The sequence below is a fragment of the Gopherus flavomarginatus genome, chromosome 9 (genome assembly GCF_025201925.1).
Source record: "Gopherus flavomarginatus isolate rGopFla2 chromosome 9, rGopFla2.mat.asm, whole genome shotgun sequence".
Classification (NCBI taxonomy): Eukaryota; Metazoa; Chordata; order Testudines; family Testudinidae; genus Gopherus; species Gopherus flavomarginatus.
Window position 1 is genome coordinate 7,115,329 of NC_066625.1, and position 16,046 is coordinate 7,131,374.

General features: G+C 57.0%; 2 protein-coding genes across 5 annotated transcripts in view; one reads left to right on the top strand and one right to left on the bottom strand.

Annotated features, from left to right (window-relative positions):
* FLII (FLII actin remodeling protein) overlaps positions 1-16,046 on the top strand; it is a 255,848-nt gene that overhangs the window by 41,673 nt on the left and 198,129 nt on the right. The gene's annotated exons all lie outside the window — the stretch shown is intronic.
* LLGL1 (LLGL scribble cell polarity complex component 1) overlaps positions 1-16,046 on the bottom strand; it is a 60,951-nt gene that overhangs the window by 7,436 nt on the left and 37,469 nt on the right. Inside the window, exons 4-16 of one of the 3 annotated variants that reach the window (XM_050967869.1) lie at positions 15,669-15,784; positions 11,796-11,954; positions 10,749-10,911; positions 10,040-10,175; positions 8,777-8,831; positions 7,035-7,189; positions 6,715-6,932; positions 6,334-6,401; positions 3,862-4,015; positions 3,135-3,239; positions 1,964-2,256; positions 809-962; positions 28-181 (exon numbers count right to left, since the gene is read on the bottom strand). In XM_050967869.1, coding sequence (XP_050823826.1) covers positions 28-181; positions 809-962; positions 1,964-2,256; positions 3,135-3,239; positions 3,862-4,015; positions 6,334-6,401; positions 6,715-6,932; positions 7,035-7,189; positions 8,777-8,831; positions 10,040-10,175; positions 10,749-10,911; positions 11,796-11,954; positions 15,669-15,784 — 1,930 coding nt within the window. Of the gene's footprint in view, positions 1-27; positions 182-808; positions 963-1,963; positions 2,257-3,134; positions 3,240-3,861; positions 4,016-6,333; positions 6,402-6,714; positions 6,933-7,034; positions 7,190-8,776; positions 8,832-10,039; positions 10,176-10,748; positions 10,912-11,795; positions 11,955-15,653; positions 15,785-16,046 lie in introns of all 3 variants that reach the window. The other 2 variants (XM_050967868.1, XM_050967867.1) reach the window with 2 other exon arrangements.

Here is a 16,046-nt window from a genome sequence, read left to right on the forward strand (position 1 = left end):
CCTCTCAGAGCTGCGGCCAGGCCTTACCGTCGCGGAGAAAGGTATCAGCAAAGTACAGGCAGCGCACGACCCCCGAGAGCGAGTCATCAGCTGACCGGGGTTCGATCCGCCTCTGCACGGGGGTCATCTCCACGTCGGTGGGGCCGGCCTGCTCGGCCAGCTGGGCATTAGCTTCCTGCACCTGGGGGAGGAGACACCAGTCCTGTGAACAGCCTGGATTCCAGGGGACAACTTCTTTCCTCCATCAGCTAGGGAGCAGCCCCACAGGACAGCCCCTCCTGGGGTCCCTGAGAGAGAGCAGGGACTCTCCAGGTGCTGGGAGTTAGAGCTGAGGTATTTGGGGGGAGGGGGGAGAAGAGGATGGTCATGGCACTAGTAAGAGACATGGGAGGGTCAATTCTCTCCTCTGCCACAGACTTCCTGTGGGAACTTGGGCAGGTCACATAGCCACTCCGGGCCTCAGTTTCCCTTTGCCTGGAAGACTTGTGTCAAAGAAACGCAGGAGCACGGATTCTGCTTGGTTTATACATTTGAAACTCAGGCCTCACTGGCCCTGGGGGATTCTACTGAGTGGAGGTGACTCGGAAGCAGCTGCAAGGGACGGGGAAAGGGCAGTTTTATTTTTAAACGGTCTGACGAACCCCCTGCTCCGTCCACATCCCACTCCAGTGCGTCTAACGCACTAGGGACAAAGGACGTCTGTGTTAAAGAGCCAACACGACGCCCTGGCAGTTCAGGTGCGAGAGGTCACAACCCCCCAGCCCAGGGGGTAGGCGCAGGATGGGACTGTCCCCCACCCCATGGTTACCTTGCTGGAGGAGCTGTTGGCACCAACTCTCTTCTTGCCAGAGACTCGGCTTTTGCGGATCCTGCGGAAGGACTGGCGCAGGGACTTCTTCAGCGACTTCACTCGGGAGAGGGGCCCCTCCATGGCCAGGGAGTCGTTGGGGTGGAGCGTGCACCTGGGGCGGCACAAACAGCTGCTTAGCGCCAGCCTGGGGTGCAGAGCAGGGAGCCTCAAGGATTCACCACGTTCAGAGGGGAGACTCGTCCCAGACCTTCTCCCCAACCATGCCTATGCCTAGCTCTGCCCTGGCGGCTCAGCAGGGCCTTCTCCCCAACCATGCCTATGCCTAGCTCTGCCCTGGCGGCTCAGCAGGGCCTTCTCCCCAACCATGCCTATGCCTAGCTCTGCCCTGGCGGCTCAGCAGGGCCTTCTCCCCAACCATGCCTATGCCTAGCTCTGCCCTGGCGGCTCAGCAGGGCCTGCCATGTAGACTTCCCCCTGCCCCCCCGCCTGTGTCACTTGGAACAGGCGGTTATCAGGTAACCCAAAAAACACGGGGGACCCCCCTCAGCAAGGCCCCTCTGCAGGCTGCGGCCACCAGAGGGCATCTCTCAGCCACCCTATGACACTAGGATCAGGTGTCCCCAGGGGAGCCCCTTTCATCCCAAAGCATTCCACGACGCTGAGCGCCGAGCAGCCTGGGTCCAGCTAGGACACTGCCCCGCAAGCATTCGAGTGGCCAAGCCAGTCAGGACACCCAGGTCGGCACCTGCTGCCCCCCAATCAAGGAACTGATCCATCGAGGGACTCTCTTCCTGGCCACACTCCCACAATGCATTCCACTGCCCCATGCAGCGCTCTGCCCCCGGGCTGCAGCAGGAGAAGGAATGGCCCTCCCAGGGCTGTCTGGAGAGGTTCCCGACGCAAGGATGGAGCAGCTGCTGCCAGGCGGGGGAGATGGACAGCTCTTCCCTGGGCAGGGACAACGGGGGGCATAGCCCCTTCTGCAGAGTCATCCATTCCCCCCTAAGCAAGCCCAGATGGCCACATCCGCTCTGTGGGAGGCCAGAGAGTGGCAGCAGAGGGGGGTGAAACCCCCAGGGCTTCTGCTGATCTGCTCCGTGGCTGGAGCCAGTCCCCTGGGGAGGAGGGAGTGCAGCTCCCAGGTGCCCCTACCGGGCCAGCACCGGGTTGCGTCGGTAATAGTCGAAGAGCCCGAAGCCATGGCTGGTGCCGAAGGCCACTAGGTTCCACTCGGAGTGCAGCGTCACGGCGGTGACGGCAGCCGGTGGCATGCACTGCACCAGCACGCTGGGCTGGAAGCCTGGTCTGAAGGTGATGGAGCCGTTCTTGGGGGTGAGCCGGTCGTGCCCCTTCCAGGTGAAGCCCTCCCGGTCCTGCAGCAGGTCCACCATGGCCACACTGATCATGTGATTAGACTTCTCATCACTCAGCTCCATGACGAGCACCTGGAGAGAGGTAGACGGGGCACTGAGGGTCAGTTCCACCGAGGCATCTCCACACTACTGCCAGAGGCGGGCGATGCATACAGCTCAGGGGAGAGCTCCTGGTCTCCAGCTGGGAACCTGGTGCCCATGAAAGCAAGGCACAGACAGCACTGGGTCTGGTAGACAAGTGCAGGCTCCAAGCAACCCTCTGCCCTGAGCAGCAGCATCCGCCGTTCTCCAGGGCCAACACCCGCCCTGGCGCCAATGCTCAGTGCCCCCACCCTCCCTACCCAGTCCTGCCAAAGCCAGGTGAGGGTTGCAATGAGAGCAGACGCTCAAGCCATGGAATCTCATGCAACAGCTGGGCCGGGGGAACCTCTCCTCTAGGAAGCCACAGGTATATTCCTGCCGCCATCAGTGCAACGGCCCAGGGGTAGCTGGTCACTAACAAAGAGGTTTATCCCTGCTCGGACTGACGCTTTGCAGCTGGATGGCTCCCCAGAAGCAGAGCACAGAGCAGACGCTCCACAGCTGATTGGAAAAGTACAAAGCTTCCCCAGCCAAGTCAAACCCACTCCCAGCAAGGCTGCCAAGCCCTGGGGCAGATCCCACCAGCCAAAGGGGTGCTGCCCTTCATCCTACAGACCAGGTCACTGGGACGGCTGGGGGAAACACCCTGGCATCAGCTCTCTAGCCCCAGGAGAATCCCTTTTAAGAGGCAGAGCGAGAGCACGGTCTGAGAATCCCACCCTCCCCCACCAAATACTAGCGCTCTGCCCCTGGCCCCCGCACTCCCTTCCCCCTCCCCAACTTTGCCCATAAGCAAAACCTGGCAACACAACAGGGCTGGCTCGCTGTTCCCATGGAGCGTCACCCCCCACCCCCTCAAGCTGCCCTACCTGCCCGGCAGTCCCAGCCACCACCATCCGGGCCGTGTATTTACACAGCGCAATCTTCTGGATGCCCAGCCGGGGGTCGTCGCTGTACGGATCAAAGCAGCCAACCTGGATGACGGAGACAGGGCAGCGGGGGTCAGAGGCGCGAGAGGGCAGGACATAGCTTGCGTTCAGGGTGCCGGTGAGCCATTGCACACACCGACTCCTCCCAAGTGCAGGCACCCCTTCTGCCCCCTCCCTTCAATAGTCTCAGGATCCTACCTTAACGCCCTGCCAGGACCGGCCCTCGCCAGGGGCCCCTGATCTGTGACATTAGGCTGCATTATTAGACAGCTCCTTTCTATCTGCATTTGAGACGGGCCTGGACAGACACCCCAGGACTGATGCTCCCCACACAGCCTGCCCTGGCCCTGCTCAGAAGGAGAGAGCCCATGGCCTGGCCTCTCTCCAGAGGCAGCAGAAGGGTCCCCTGGGGTGGGTGATGTGCAGAGCGAGTCTGGCTCTCTGGCTGCCCCATCAGATGGCAGCACCTTGCCACCCACCACAGCCCTGGGCTGGCAGCAAGCCACCCTGCACGGGGGGAGCTTATCCAATCCAGGAGCATCCTGGGAAATCCTCAGTCAGCCGGGCCCGGGCTGTGACATGGCAGCACAGGGACACTCCTGGAGAGGCCCAATGTGAAGGGGCCCCACAAGGAGCTGCCAGCATGAGGATGGGGTGAGGGCAGTACCTTGCGGAAGGGAGGCCACTCCTCCTCGCTGGCCTGGTTGAGGCAGTCGCTGTGCTCGCAGTCCGTCTGGAAGATGTTGGCCGTGCCCAGTTTGTACAGAGGCCGCAGCGACACCCCCGAGGCATCCCAGAAGCGGACCGTGCCATCCTCGTGCCTGGGAAGGGAGAGGGAGAGACGTGCCGCTCGCTGAGAAGCTGGGAGAGCTGTGTCTGTCCCCTGCTCGGGGCCCTGACTCCCCACATGCGACCTGCTAAGCTGCTCCATCCACGCCAGCCCCATGCCTTACAGTTGGGCCTGCCACAATGCCCTGGCCTGCCCACTTCTGCGAGGAAGAGGCAGAAGAGGGGAACAGACTCTCCATTGCCTCTGTTAGCGTGGAACTGGTTTTGACTCCTGTCCAGTGGCTCTGCCACTCCAGTGCCATTGCATGCCGCCACCCCACCCCACAGCCATCAGGGCCGATCTCCGCACGCTCGGATTCGGTCCCTCCTCCCTCCCCCAGCCCGGAAGCTTAGGAACGAGCTCAGGGGACCAGCAGTCACACCCAGTTGGCTCAGGAGGGTGGCGAGGTGAGGCAGAGATCTCCTTGGTCCACAGCATGTCTGGATTCTGGACTAGTCACTGGACCACGGACCAGGCGATCTGCCGCTATGGGGATGCCCTCAGGATGGAGCCGTCACAGAGCTCGATGGGTCCATCAGGCAGGGGTCAGGAGGAAGGGATGTGGCTGCACAGCCGGCCCCTGCTCAGCTTGGCTTAAGCCAGCAGTGCCTCGGTAGCACTAGACCATCCCACGATGGTGAAGGGAAGCAGTTCCTCAGCAACCACGGGCCAAGCTGACATTTCCCTACTGACGTCAGGGCTAGAAGCCACCCAAAAACTCCGTGCTTCACAACAGCTCGAGGTGAGCAACCGACACGCCATAAATACAGGTTGCTAAGCAATGGGAAGAGTGAGGGGCGTTCTGTGGTCGGCTGCCCATGGCTCCCCATTCCGGGCACAGCACAGCGATGGGAGCCAGCTCCCCGACGCAGCCCCTGAGCACACCAGTCACCACTACCCAGGCATAGCTCCTCTGTAACATATCAGCCCCCCTGCCCCCCCCCCCACACACCCCATCCCCAGCCTGCCCCATCTAGCAGCAGGCAGAGCAGCTTGAGTGCTGTCATCCCCACTGGATCAGGTCTCTGGCTAGGGCAGCCCCAGGAAACGGACCAGAAGTAACCATGCAAATGGGACACAGAGGCTGCCTGCCTCCCAGTCAGCAGGGCAGCGAGCCACCCAGGAGCCCCCAGGCAGGCGTGCGTGTCAGGACAGCAGGCTCCACCCAGCATGACAAAGTTCGTCTCGAATTTTCCTTTGCCCCCACCTCCCCCGCTCCAGCCTGAACATCTGCGGACACTAACAAGCCCTGTCTGCATCTTCAGAGAAGCCAGGGCAGCGCTCAGCCAGCGATGCCTCTGGCAACAAGTCGCCAACTCGGAGCCAGGATAAAACAACCACCAAGAGTGAGGAGAAGGAAAAATAAACAGAGTGACGCATCCTTGCCAGGCTCAACAGGGAGGACTGTTAGCTAGCCCAGCCAAACAACTGAGGAGGGGCTTCCCCCACCTCTCCCCTGGCATCTGTCCACCCCCACACCTCTCGCCCGGCCTCCTGGCTTTACATGCCTCTTCCCTTCCCCACTCTGGAGCAGCAACATCCCCCACCCTGCAACTCTGCAGCAGCAAATCCAGCTCTCCCAGCCCCCTGCTCTAGCCAGGACACACTGCTACCCTCCTGCAGTGGCAGAGAAGGCCCTTCAGGACAATCAGCCAGGAAGAGGCCCCCTTGCCCCGCAGCCCCCCGAGATGTGGCTTTCTCCGCTGGACGAGGGCTGGCAGAATCCCTCGCTGGCAGCCTCTAGGGCATGACACAAGCCACAGCCGTTCCAGCACGTTTTAGCCTCGCCCATTGTATGTCTCTGCCCCAGTCCCTTTGCTGCCCCTACTGGGCCCTCTGTTGGAGGGGTGGCTGCTAGACGGCCATGGGGCCAGCACCTGCCAGAGAGCTGCATTCAGGTTGGGTGGTTCTGGGTTTTCCCGCTTTGTGCCTGTGCTTTTATACCTCACGCTCCCTTCACGTACATCCACACTGCAATTAAAAACCCACGGCTGGCCCATGCCAGCTGACTCGGGCTAAGGGGCAGTTTCATTGCCGTGTAGAGGTTCGGGCTCGGGCTGGAGCCAAGGCTCTAAGACCCTGTGAGGGGGGAGGTCGTTAAACCGCCCCTTGGCCTGAGCCTGCAGGCATGGGCCAGTTGTGAGATTTTAACCAGAGTGTAGACGTACCCTTCGATACCCCACACGCTGCTCCCTGGGACACCTGCCAGGGACCAAGACCCAGTGAAAACCCCAGCACCCGCCCGCTCTCTAGGGCAGGGCTGAGGAAAAGATTAGCCATTCGAAGGGGTGGTGGCCAAGCAGCACTTACCCAGTGAGAAGAAGGCCCCTCTGGGTGGGTTCCTGGGCTAAGTTTTTCCCTCCACTGATCGGCCAGTTCTAGAAGACAGATCCCACCCACACAGGGTGGGGCGGAAACATTAAGCAACAGCCCATTCCACAGGCCTATTGGGGCTCTCACCCACATGCACCCCTCCCGCCCTGCTGCTGGCATCCAAGCAAATCGAGATGGGTTTGTGCAGCCCAACTGGATGCTGCTTGCCGAGCCAGGAGGTCGGCGTGACAACTCCCCACGGAGGCTGCAAGTGTCATCAGGCTCATTGTGCCAGTTGCTGCATGGACCCCACCCACCTTCTGGCAAGACCCAGTTGCAGCTCAGTGGCTTTTTCTCCAGCAGGGGTCGCTCCCTTACCACAGAAGAATGCGGGGGACTCTGCTGCTCTCCAGCGCTGATGATCCGCTCCCACAGCTTCAGGGGGACATTGGAGATGTGATAGGAGCAGGTGATGGCGGAGGAATGGAGGGGCGCCAGGTAGGGGGCAGGAACCGTAGGCCAGCCGGGCGTCTGTAGGTCAAGAACCACCAGCTCTTCCTCCACCAGGACCACCAGGGCACTTGGGTTATCGAACTCTAGAAGGCAGAGCAGCAAGATGTCAGCCGCCAGGTGTCAGGCTGGGGGGGCGGGAGGGGGGAGACCGAGACACGCTCAGTTCTGAAGAGCTGGCCGCCTACCCTCCTCCGGCTCCGTGTGGTGCACGGTGAAGAAGTCGATCACGCGCGACGTGAAGTCCAGGGTGACCAGGCTCTGGCCCTGCAGGATGCTGACGCAGTGCCGGTCCCCGTAGCTGGCGCGGGGCATGCCCCCGCTGAAGATGATGAAGTGATTTCTGCAGGTAGAGGAGAAGTAGCTGGCTATCGCCATGTTTGCTGATAGAATTTCCCCCTACCCCACGGGCTGGGGCTTGAGACCTCGCAGGCCCCTATGGGAATTCAGTGCCCCACTAAAACGTGATGGGGGTGGGGTGCCCAATCCCCTCAGGAAATCCCCAGCCAGACCCACCTCCAAGGACAATAACCCAAGGCTTTATGGGCCTGGCAGGACACCACTGGCAGGGGAGCAGGGTGCCTCAGCCAGCCCTGGGACACCAACACATTCCCTTCTCCCGACGGCTTGTGTGACGCCCAAACATTAGCTGCCTGCGGGGTACAAAGGCCATCGCCCCCAGGGAGAGTTTTGCTTGAAGGTGTTTGCTGGCAGCATTTTGAATGGGGAGCTGCACCCAGGAGGGCATGGGTCAGGCACCCTGTGTCCCTGGAAGGGGCCATTCAGAGGAAGGAGGGTACTGGGGTTGGGGCACTAACCTAGGCACAGGGAGAGCCAGGTTTAATTCCCTGCTCTAACCCAGCTTCCTCTGGTGAAGGCATCATTCATGCTATTCCCCACCCACTCTGTAGAGCAGCTTGGCCAGTTCTGCCGAGACGTCCTACATGCCCCCCGCCACTCCACACAGGCTGGGAGGAGCTAGATGAACGCAGCAGATGCAAGACATGGCCATGCTGCCCCGATGAAGAGGCAGAGCACAGAGAGGCTGGTCGAATGGACATTTCTCCAGAGAGAGAGAGAAAGCCTGGATTAACAGAGACATTACGAACGGAACAACGATGCTCGCTCTAGGTCTGCAGTCTCTACCCATATCCCTCGCCTGCCCACTCAGGAAGGCCAAGATGCCGGCATTGCACATGCCATGGCTACCCGGGCTGGATGTTCAGCTTATGTGGATTTGGGTTCAAGACAGCCCAGGAGCTGGACTTCCCTGCGTTGGAGTCCAGGGTTTTTAATCCCCTTGGCAAAACTTCAGACCCAGGTTTGGATTCCATGAGCTCCTAGAGCTCCGGCTTGCTTAGATCCAGGCTTTGGTTTAGGGCTCCCACAGCTCCCTTTCAAGCCTTCCCCCTACTTTGGTCCTACCCCTCGAGGCCTCACCACAGCCAAGCAGCCTGTCCCTGACCGGAGTGACTGCAGCTGAACTACACCAGTAGCTTCCGCAGGGCCATGTGCTCCTGGGCAGTGCTCCCGTTACAGGGGACTTGGGTGGACCGAGCTCTCCTTCCTACTTTTTGGGGCTACCCCATCTCTGTCTTATTCAAGGGCGCCAGGGGACCACATTTTAGCTAGTTCACAAGTTTACCTGCCAGCGGTGAAAATGTGATTTGTCAGGTACTGTCAGTTGTATTAAAGAGCGTTTAAAACAGGAACTTGGGTGCCTGTCCTGAAAATAAAGTCTCCGACTTCCATTAAAGGTGCCCTCTAGTCGTCCCCCGCCATTAATTCGCACACTGCTCCGCACCCAGTGGGACGGTCCCCCACGGACACAGCCCTTTGCTGCAGGAGCTGCGCCAGAGATGAGGACCGAGATCAGAACCAAGTGCCACCTCCCCAGCGGTCCGACAACATTTGCCTGCAGGGGACGTACCCAGAGTCACAGGTTCTCCACAGGATTTTGTTGATGGCTTTACAGGGGAACGGACCTGGAATGAAGACACTCGTCACACTAAAGCCAGCCTCCCTGCTCAACACCAGCTCCAAGGAGCCCCCGTAAATCCACTCTGTCTTAGCCCCCGTAAATCAACCCACTCCCATTTCTTTAACCCACAGCAGCTCCCCCAGCAGGCTTAAGAGTACATTTTCTCTCCTAGCCACCTCAGCTGGAGCCCAGTTTAAGCTCCCAGATATTCCCTTCTGTATCAAGATAGATGCTCAGCACAGCACAGCACTCTGTGCTGACATACACAGCATCTGTCCCCCCCGCCCCCATTAGAGCAGCCTTCAGGGCCCGACTGGGACAAAGGACACAACCATCACGAGCTGCTCTGGGCTTGTCTTTGATGTAGCATTAAATCGAAAGTTCCCAGTGATTCCTGAACTGTACTTCGAGCAGCCTTTACATCACCCTTCCCTAGCCTGCTAGGGTCTGCAAGGGATCCAAGCTCGGGCCTCCCTCCCCACCTGCACACCACGCAGAGGCCGTAGGGTTCTGCCCACAGAAGGAGCTTCTGGGGGAAACACCCCACTAGCAGCAAGTTGCTGATCCGGGCTTGGTGATGCGGGCTTGCTCCATCCATCCAGGTAACGGGACAACGGCCAACTCCAGAAGGAAGCTGGAGCCGAGTCATCCTAAATTATGGGGATCACTATCCAGCCACAGTATGTGACTCCATCTTGCACCACGTATGAAGCAATAGGTTTAGCCTCCTGTTCCCACCTCCAAGGGCCCAGAGGGGAGCCTCCATTGCTCTCTGTAGGTGGGCTCTTTTCGGGAATTCAACATTTCTGGGATCCTCAAGGTGTAGGAGATGTAGCTATAGGATCCACTGACATGCCAGAGCCCAAGTTAAAGCAGGGAGCCCTAGCAGCTAAGACAAAGTTTGCTGGCAACCCAGGTCTGCAGCAGTTCTACGACACTTCGTGTCCCTCTCCCAAGCCCTAGGACACCAGTGGTCAGTTTCATAGAGCATCCTGTCGAGAACAGGCACGACTGACCATGTGAGTTAATGGCTCAATCAAGAGGCTCCCTGTGGCCCCATATCTACCTCCCCCTCCAAGCTTGCCCCCAACACCTTATTGAAGTCAGAAGTGGTGTAAGGACAAATCCTGTTAGAGGGTAAAACTGCCCTTGGGGCTGTAGCTTTCTCGCAACGGAACAAGGCGGGTGGGTCACGAGGCAAAGCAAACTCACCATAGGGAATAGTTGACATGAGTGGCTGCAGAGTCTTATGGCAGCTACTGTTGATGGACCACACCATGTAACCTCCATCACTGTGCGAACTCACCACCGTCCTGCCACTTCGCTCCCAGCCAAGGCTCTCCAGCTGCTGCAAGGAACAGATGTTGCCAATAAACCGAAGGTGGCGGGAGACAGGGGGCTACAGGAGGCAGCTGTGCCATCTGGTCCCCTGTGCATACGTAGCCCAGGGAGAATCTGGTTTTGCCAAAGGGACATGGGGAGCAAGGCATAGCACTTCAGAGCAGAGATGGAACAAGAGGTCAGCAATGGATGTTTGGGAACCACTGCAATATCACAGGTGCGGCTGTAAGTTAGAAGAGTTAAGTCAAATGCATCAAATTCAGTTTGGCAATAGGTCATTGCCTGCGAACCCTCCTGTCTCCCTGACCCCGAAAGGAGGGAGCCTGGTTGAAAGCATGATGGACTCTGTAAGCGTAGCCTCTGTGATGAGGCCAGCAGCATTCTTCGAACTCCGGGCTATCAGCTTCCAGCAGGCGAGCCATCATGTCTGGCAGAGCCCGGGAAGCTGGCTTACAGGGAAGCCACAGAACTCATCTAACAGATGGCTTGGCCAAAGCTCCTGTGTTCTGTGTTAAGTGGGACACCCACAGGCCACAGCGCGCGGTGTTCTCGGCTCTTCATGAAACCCCATTCAAGGTACCTGATTGCCCAGGAAGAGGTGATGGACGTTTCTGGTGCTTTGGTCCCACACGATCACCAGCCCCCTGCTATAGCCAATCAGGATCTTGGAGGAGTCTTGAGGGTGTTCCTGCAGCGACTCCACTGGCCCAAGAGCCTTCCCGCAGCGGTAGTCATCTGGCACGCTAGTATGGAAGTGGAGGGGTTGGGGAACACCAGGCTGGTTAATAGCCATGAAGCTTAGTACCTTGCTTTCTCCTCTCTAATCCCTCCCCAGCACTGTGGGCAAGACAGCGCAGCCCCACTGTTCCGTAACGGGGTGGAGGAAGATGGTGTCCTCTCAGCCCAGGATCAGGATATTTACATCCCCGACAGCCAGTGAGGACACAGACGGACCAGCCAGGGCAGCCTGTTCACACAGGGCACAGAATCAGTAGCTCATCCCTCCAATGCGCCAGGAGGAATGCAAACACAGACAAGCGTGTTAGGGAGCCCCTTAAATCAAGGGACAGGCTTGAAACTGAACTTGAACTTCATTGATCATCCCCGCTGCACAAGGATACACCCAGCACTGCTAGTCCCCAGAGTCCTGTCTCAGCGGAACTAGGATCCATGTAAGACCTGGGATGGATTCTCTGGCGGCGGTACCCACTTTGGTCTTTCCCAAGTCCTGCTTGGGAATCTGGGAGAGGACAGGGTGTTGTAAAGGTGGAGAGGTACTAGCTCACCACTATGTGACCTACGTAGATGCTACCCATCAGTCATGGGGCTGCGGCATCTCCAGAAACATCTCAGAGGGAGCAGCCTCCAAGCATCCCAGATCCACCTTAGGAAATTGCTCAACACAGCCCTCTGAAGAGCTGCAGACTCTCTACACTTGCCAGGCAGCATACTAGCTTTACAGCTAACATTTAACAGGTGCAACCGCAGCCAGTGCAACCCTGGGTCGGATGGCTCTTTCCACAGACCCCTGCCGGCAACCCGCCCCATCTGCCATGTACCTTGGTGCCTACAACCATGAGCTGATCTCTACTGGTACCAGTTCACGGAGCTCCCCAGGCCAGCTCACCTCTGCATGATCTCCTCTTGATACAGGGTTTTATCTTCCAGCAGCGTTAAGCCAGAGAGCTCCAGGAAGTACACGCCACCCCCTTCTGTGCCCAGGCAGGCCACATCACAGGCCGATTTCAGCAAGATCACCGTCACCCGGGTAATGCTGGGAGGAGAGCTACCAGGAAGACAAGATTCAGACAATGAGAGCCACACCGGTTTACAGGCTGGATGTTTACATGCAAAGTTGCAATTGCTCATTCTGAGAGGACTTCCCGTTCCCTCCAGGAGAGGCACAGGCTGCACCATGGGCCAAAGAGGAGCCTGGGCTGGTTTCCTCCGGCCAATACTGGGTTGACAAAAGTCACTTCCTTTTATGGACCCCAGAGGGGCCTGAAGGAGGAGCAGACTGGCCCCCAGCAGCCTCTGGAGTAAGTCAGCAGGGCACGGTTCTCCCCAGCCCACCCTCCATCATAGACACTTAGCCAAGCAGCCTCTTGCTCTCTATTAACACAAGCCCGCCATGGGCATGAGGGTGTTTTAAAAGCGGGTTTGGACTTTGGCTTCTAGCACTGGGCCTGAATTCAATGCACAGCAGGTGCGGCAGAGGCATGCAGAGAGAGATTCCAGCAATAAAATGACACGCTCCAACGGAGGGCGTGGGTCTGCATGTCAATTAGCCCTCAAGACCCCTCCTCTGCTGTCAGAAGGGTTGCTCCGGGCCCTCCTGAATGAGGGCTGCTGGATGCAGCACCAACGCAGAGGCAGCAGGGAGCAGCGTTGCCTAGCATGGAAGGAAGCCAACAGGCCAGTCGAGCCAAGCCCCATCAGTACCTGGGCTCACACAGTTGTTTATTGGGGATTTGATATGCCATGTGCTGTGGAGTCCCCGCCTTCCTCGGAGGTGCCAGCTCTTGGAGTGATCCTCCACAGCAGCACATGGCCGACAGGGATATACCCTACCCCTGGCCTAGCGCTTGAGCGGGGCTTGGGACTTCCTTAAGCTCATTCAGTCTCAGATGTTGCCTTTTACTGTCACCTTCCATAGCGGGCGAGCAGCATCTCTGACCTGGGATTTGTAACCCTACAGATCCCACCTCATGGTCCTCTTCAACCGGCCACCGCAGCAGCTGGTTCTCTGACTGCAACGCTTCACTCCCTCCTCACCCCCAAACCGCCTTCCCTGTGGGCTTTGGAACCAGGAGTTAAGTTACGTCCATGGAGCCTGCTCAGCTCACTGGAAACCGGAATAAGACAGGTCTACTGCCAAGATCAGTCATTCCAAGCTGTGGATTAGCTTCCTGAATTGCTATAGCTGGGCCAGTTTCTATTCCCGCTCTCTTTAGGAGATCTCATTGTCTAGGGAAGCGATCAGTTAACTTTTGCTCCGAGTCTGTATTGTTCTCGAAAGTATGAGATCCAAATAAAGACGGCCCCAGGCAATGATCCAGGCAGTCTCTCTTTGTAAACCCAGATGCTGCACTGGCAGGTTGTGGACGTACTGAGAGGTAAATAGGAACTATCAGGTATTTGTATGTACACTAGAATCCTGGAAAAGCCACGACTGCAAAGCGACTCACACTCCTTTCGCGTGCTGCAAGTTTTCACAGCCCCTTCACAGGGCTTTCCACCCAGAGAATGAATAATGCCACTGCCTGCACTCCATGGTGCAAACGGCACAAGAACAAAGCCTTCATTTAAGGAGACTGCTACACAGGAAGAAGATCTTGCATCTTCCAGAACTCGCCAGCGTTAAAGGGACACAGAATTTACCCCTTGGTTTTTAATACTGTGATCCTCTCAGATGAGTAGCTGTAGATGCAAAACGCATCATTTGAGCATGCAGTTGTGGCAACCGAATGCTCAAATAAGTAATTCTTGGCCCTGAGCATCTGCTCAAGTCGCACACAAAGGGATTACTTCCAGAGATGCTAAGCATCCACCTCATCTGCCATTAGTTTCAACTGGAATTCTGGGTATCCAGCACTACTGAAAATCAGGCCAAAGGGCGTGGGGAGTCCTGGCACCAGATGGTTTTAAGAACCATCTTGCTTTGCTGACATTCTAATTTTAGAAATTAAAAAATGTCAACATTTTTTGAAATGTTACTCTTCAATTTTTGCTCTTCTTTATTTAATGCCCAGAAACAAACGGGCTAATGAATTCTACTCTGTTTATCACAGGCTGTGCAGCAACTCGAGGTTTGCTGAACTTTGGGAAAATGTCTTCCATTATCTTTCCAGAAAGATCGCAGAAGTATCTCCATCAGCAGCAGGCGCCGCAAAATTTAACTCCCGACAGCATCCATTTAAAAAAAGGAACAAGTGCTACCTCCCTAGAAGAGTCAGTATCAAGTTTAACAGAGTTTATTTGGGCTACATTCAGAACCAAAGAGCAAGATCTGCAGTTGAAGGAGTCCTTAAAATGAACTCCAACCATGTTTGGTTTATACTGATGATTGGCCAAAGAGATCCATCCCATCCCAGGAGAATTAGGCTTGTTTCGTCATTCCCCACCCTTGTCAGTAAAAAGCGGCCAAGCAGATTTAAATCATTTTTTAAAAGAATAAACGTTTGCATCTGGCAACACTGGAGCCAAATTTCACCCCAGCACAGAGACTTGAGAATAAACTCTGGCAGACCTTTCGCAAGAGCTCTGCTGCTATCCTTGCTGCTCGTTCAGGAGGGGTTTTGTTTAAATTTAAAGACAAGAACATGCAGAGTCCAGCAAGAGCTGAAACTCAGACATCAATTCATTGTCCTGTCAGTTACTCATCCATGCTTCCTTTCCCCATTTATAAGCCGAGGTGTTTGCAGAGCCAACACTAATCTCAGTCTAGCAGGCTCTGTCTATTTTCTCCACCAGTGCAACCATTCCCATGGTAACCGATTGATAGGCAAACTATACAGCTGGGTACAAAAGGGACAGCTTTGGAAACCACAGAGCCAGATTCCCAGAGGGGAGAAGGAATGAAACTGCATCTTGGGCAAAGTGATTGAACCAGATGGATAAAATTAAACTGGGGGGTTCAGCCTTCTAAATACCCTTTGGCTGTTTCCATAGAGTGGCACGTACAGGGCACAGACTGGAATTTCGATTCAGTTCAAACAGCCCAAGACCTTTTATGCTGAAATCTGGGCTGTTTGGACAGCCTCACGAGGCAGAGCCATTAAAGATTTCACGGCTGGCATGCCAAGCCCGTAACGAGTGCTTTAAAGCAGGGCTCCATGGTGAACAGTGGCTCCAACACCTGCCTCACGTCCCAAAACGAGCAAGGCACAGTCAGGGGCTGCAGCCTCAAGTTACTGCTGGGTAAGTTGGCTCAGTTTGCCCTGCAGCTGGTGAGAGACTGGCTCTGCAAACGCAACCTAGGATCTGACAGGCCCATGCCGAGCTCTTTCTGAGTCGCACATCACCACCAGCAACACTGGCAGGCCCATGGTTCCCCAATGCATGTGAGGTTAAAACTGGGCCCTGGAACTCCCTAGGAGGTGGTTCTGGGGGGCTGGGGGAGAGGGCATTTGGATGATGCACAAAGCAGAACAGAGCCCAGGTCCCTCGGAACTGAGCTGATTCTGCAGCACTGCCAGCAGCAAGGGGCAGTAATGGTCACTGAGTCAACAAGACACAGGTCTGGCAATGCTGGCAGAGCTGCACAAGGCAGCCTGGGTCCTGTGCCGGCTCTAAGCACCATCTACGGACAGGCCCTATCTGAGCCATGGCCGGGCCCGGATGGATTGTCGGGTCAGCCAATCAGGGCCATGCACAATTAAATCCTAGGAGCACTTGGTACCCAGCAGAGCCCAGGAGCAGCCCCTGCTACAGTTAGGCCTGAACTCCTCAGACCAGCGTGAAAGAGGAAGGCAGCAGTGAGTACTTAGTGCTGTCGAACCCTGGTCGGCCTGGGAGGATGAAGCTGCGGGTCTCCTCCAAGTGCGAGTAGCCATCCTTCTGGTCGATGTCCCACAGGTGCAGGGTGTTGTCATCCAGCAAGGACAGCAGCCGACCCTGGGAGAGAGACCGACAGGGAAGGAAACAAAGGATGTCACAAGATGATGAGTTCAGTCTCCCCCACTCCACAACAAGGCCCCTGCTGCGGCAGTGAGCACGCTGGACTTGGCCACACCAGCCCATGCATCTGGATCAGGACATTGGGGTGCAGGTATCTTTACGCATCATCCCAATGGCACAGCCTGGCATCCACTTACTGGCCTGTTGGCCGTACCCTCCCACCCACCCCAAAGTACTTGCTAAAAACTCTTCCCAGGCC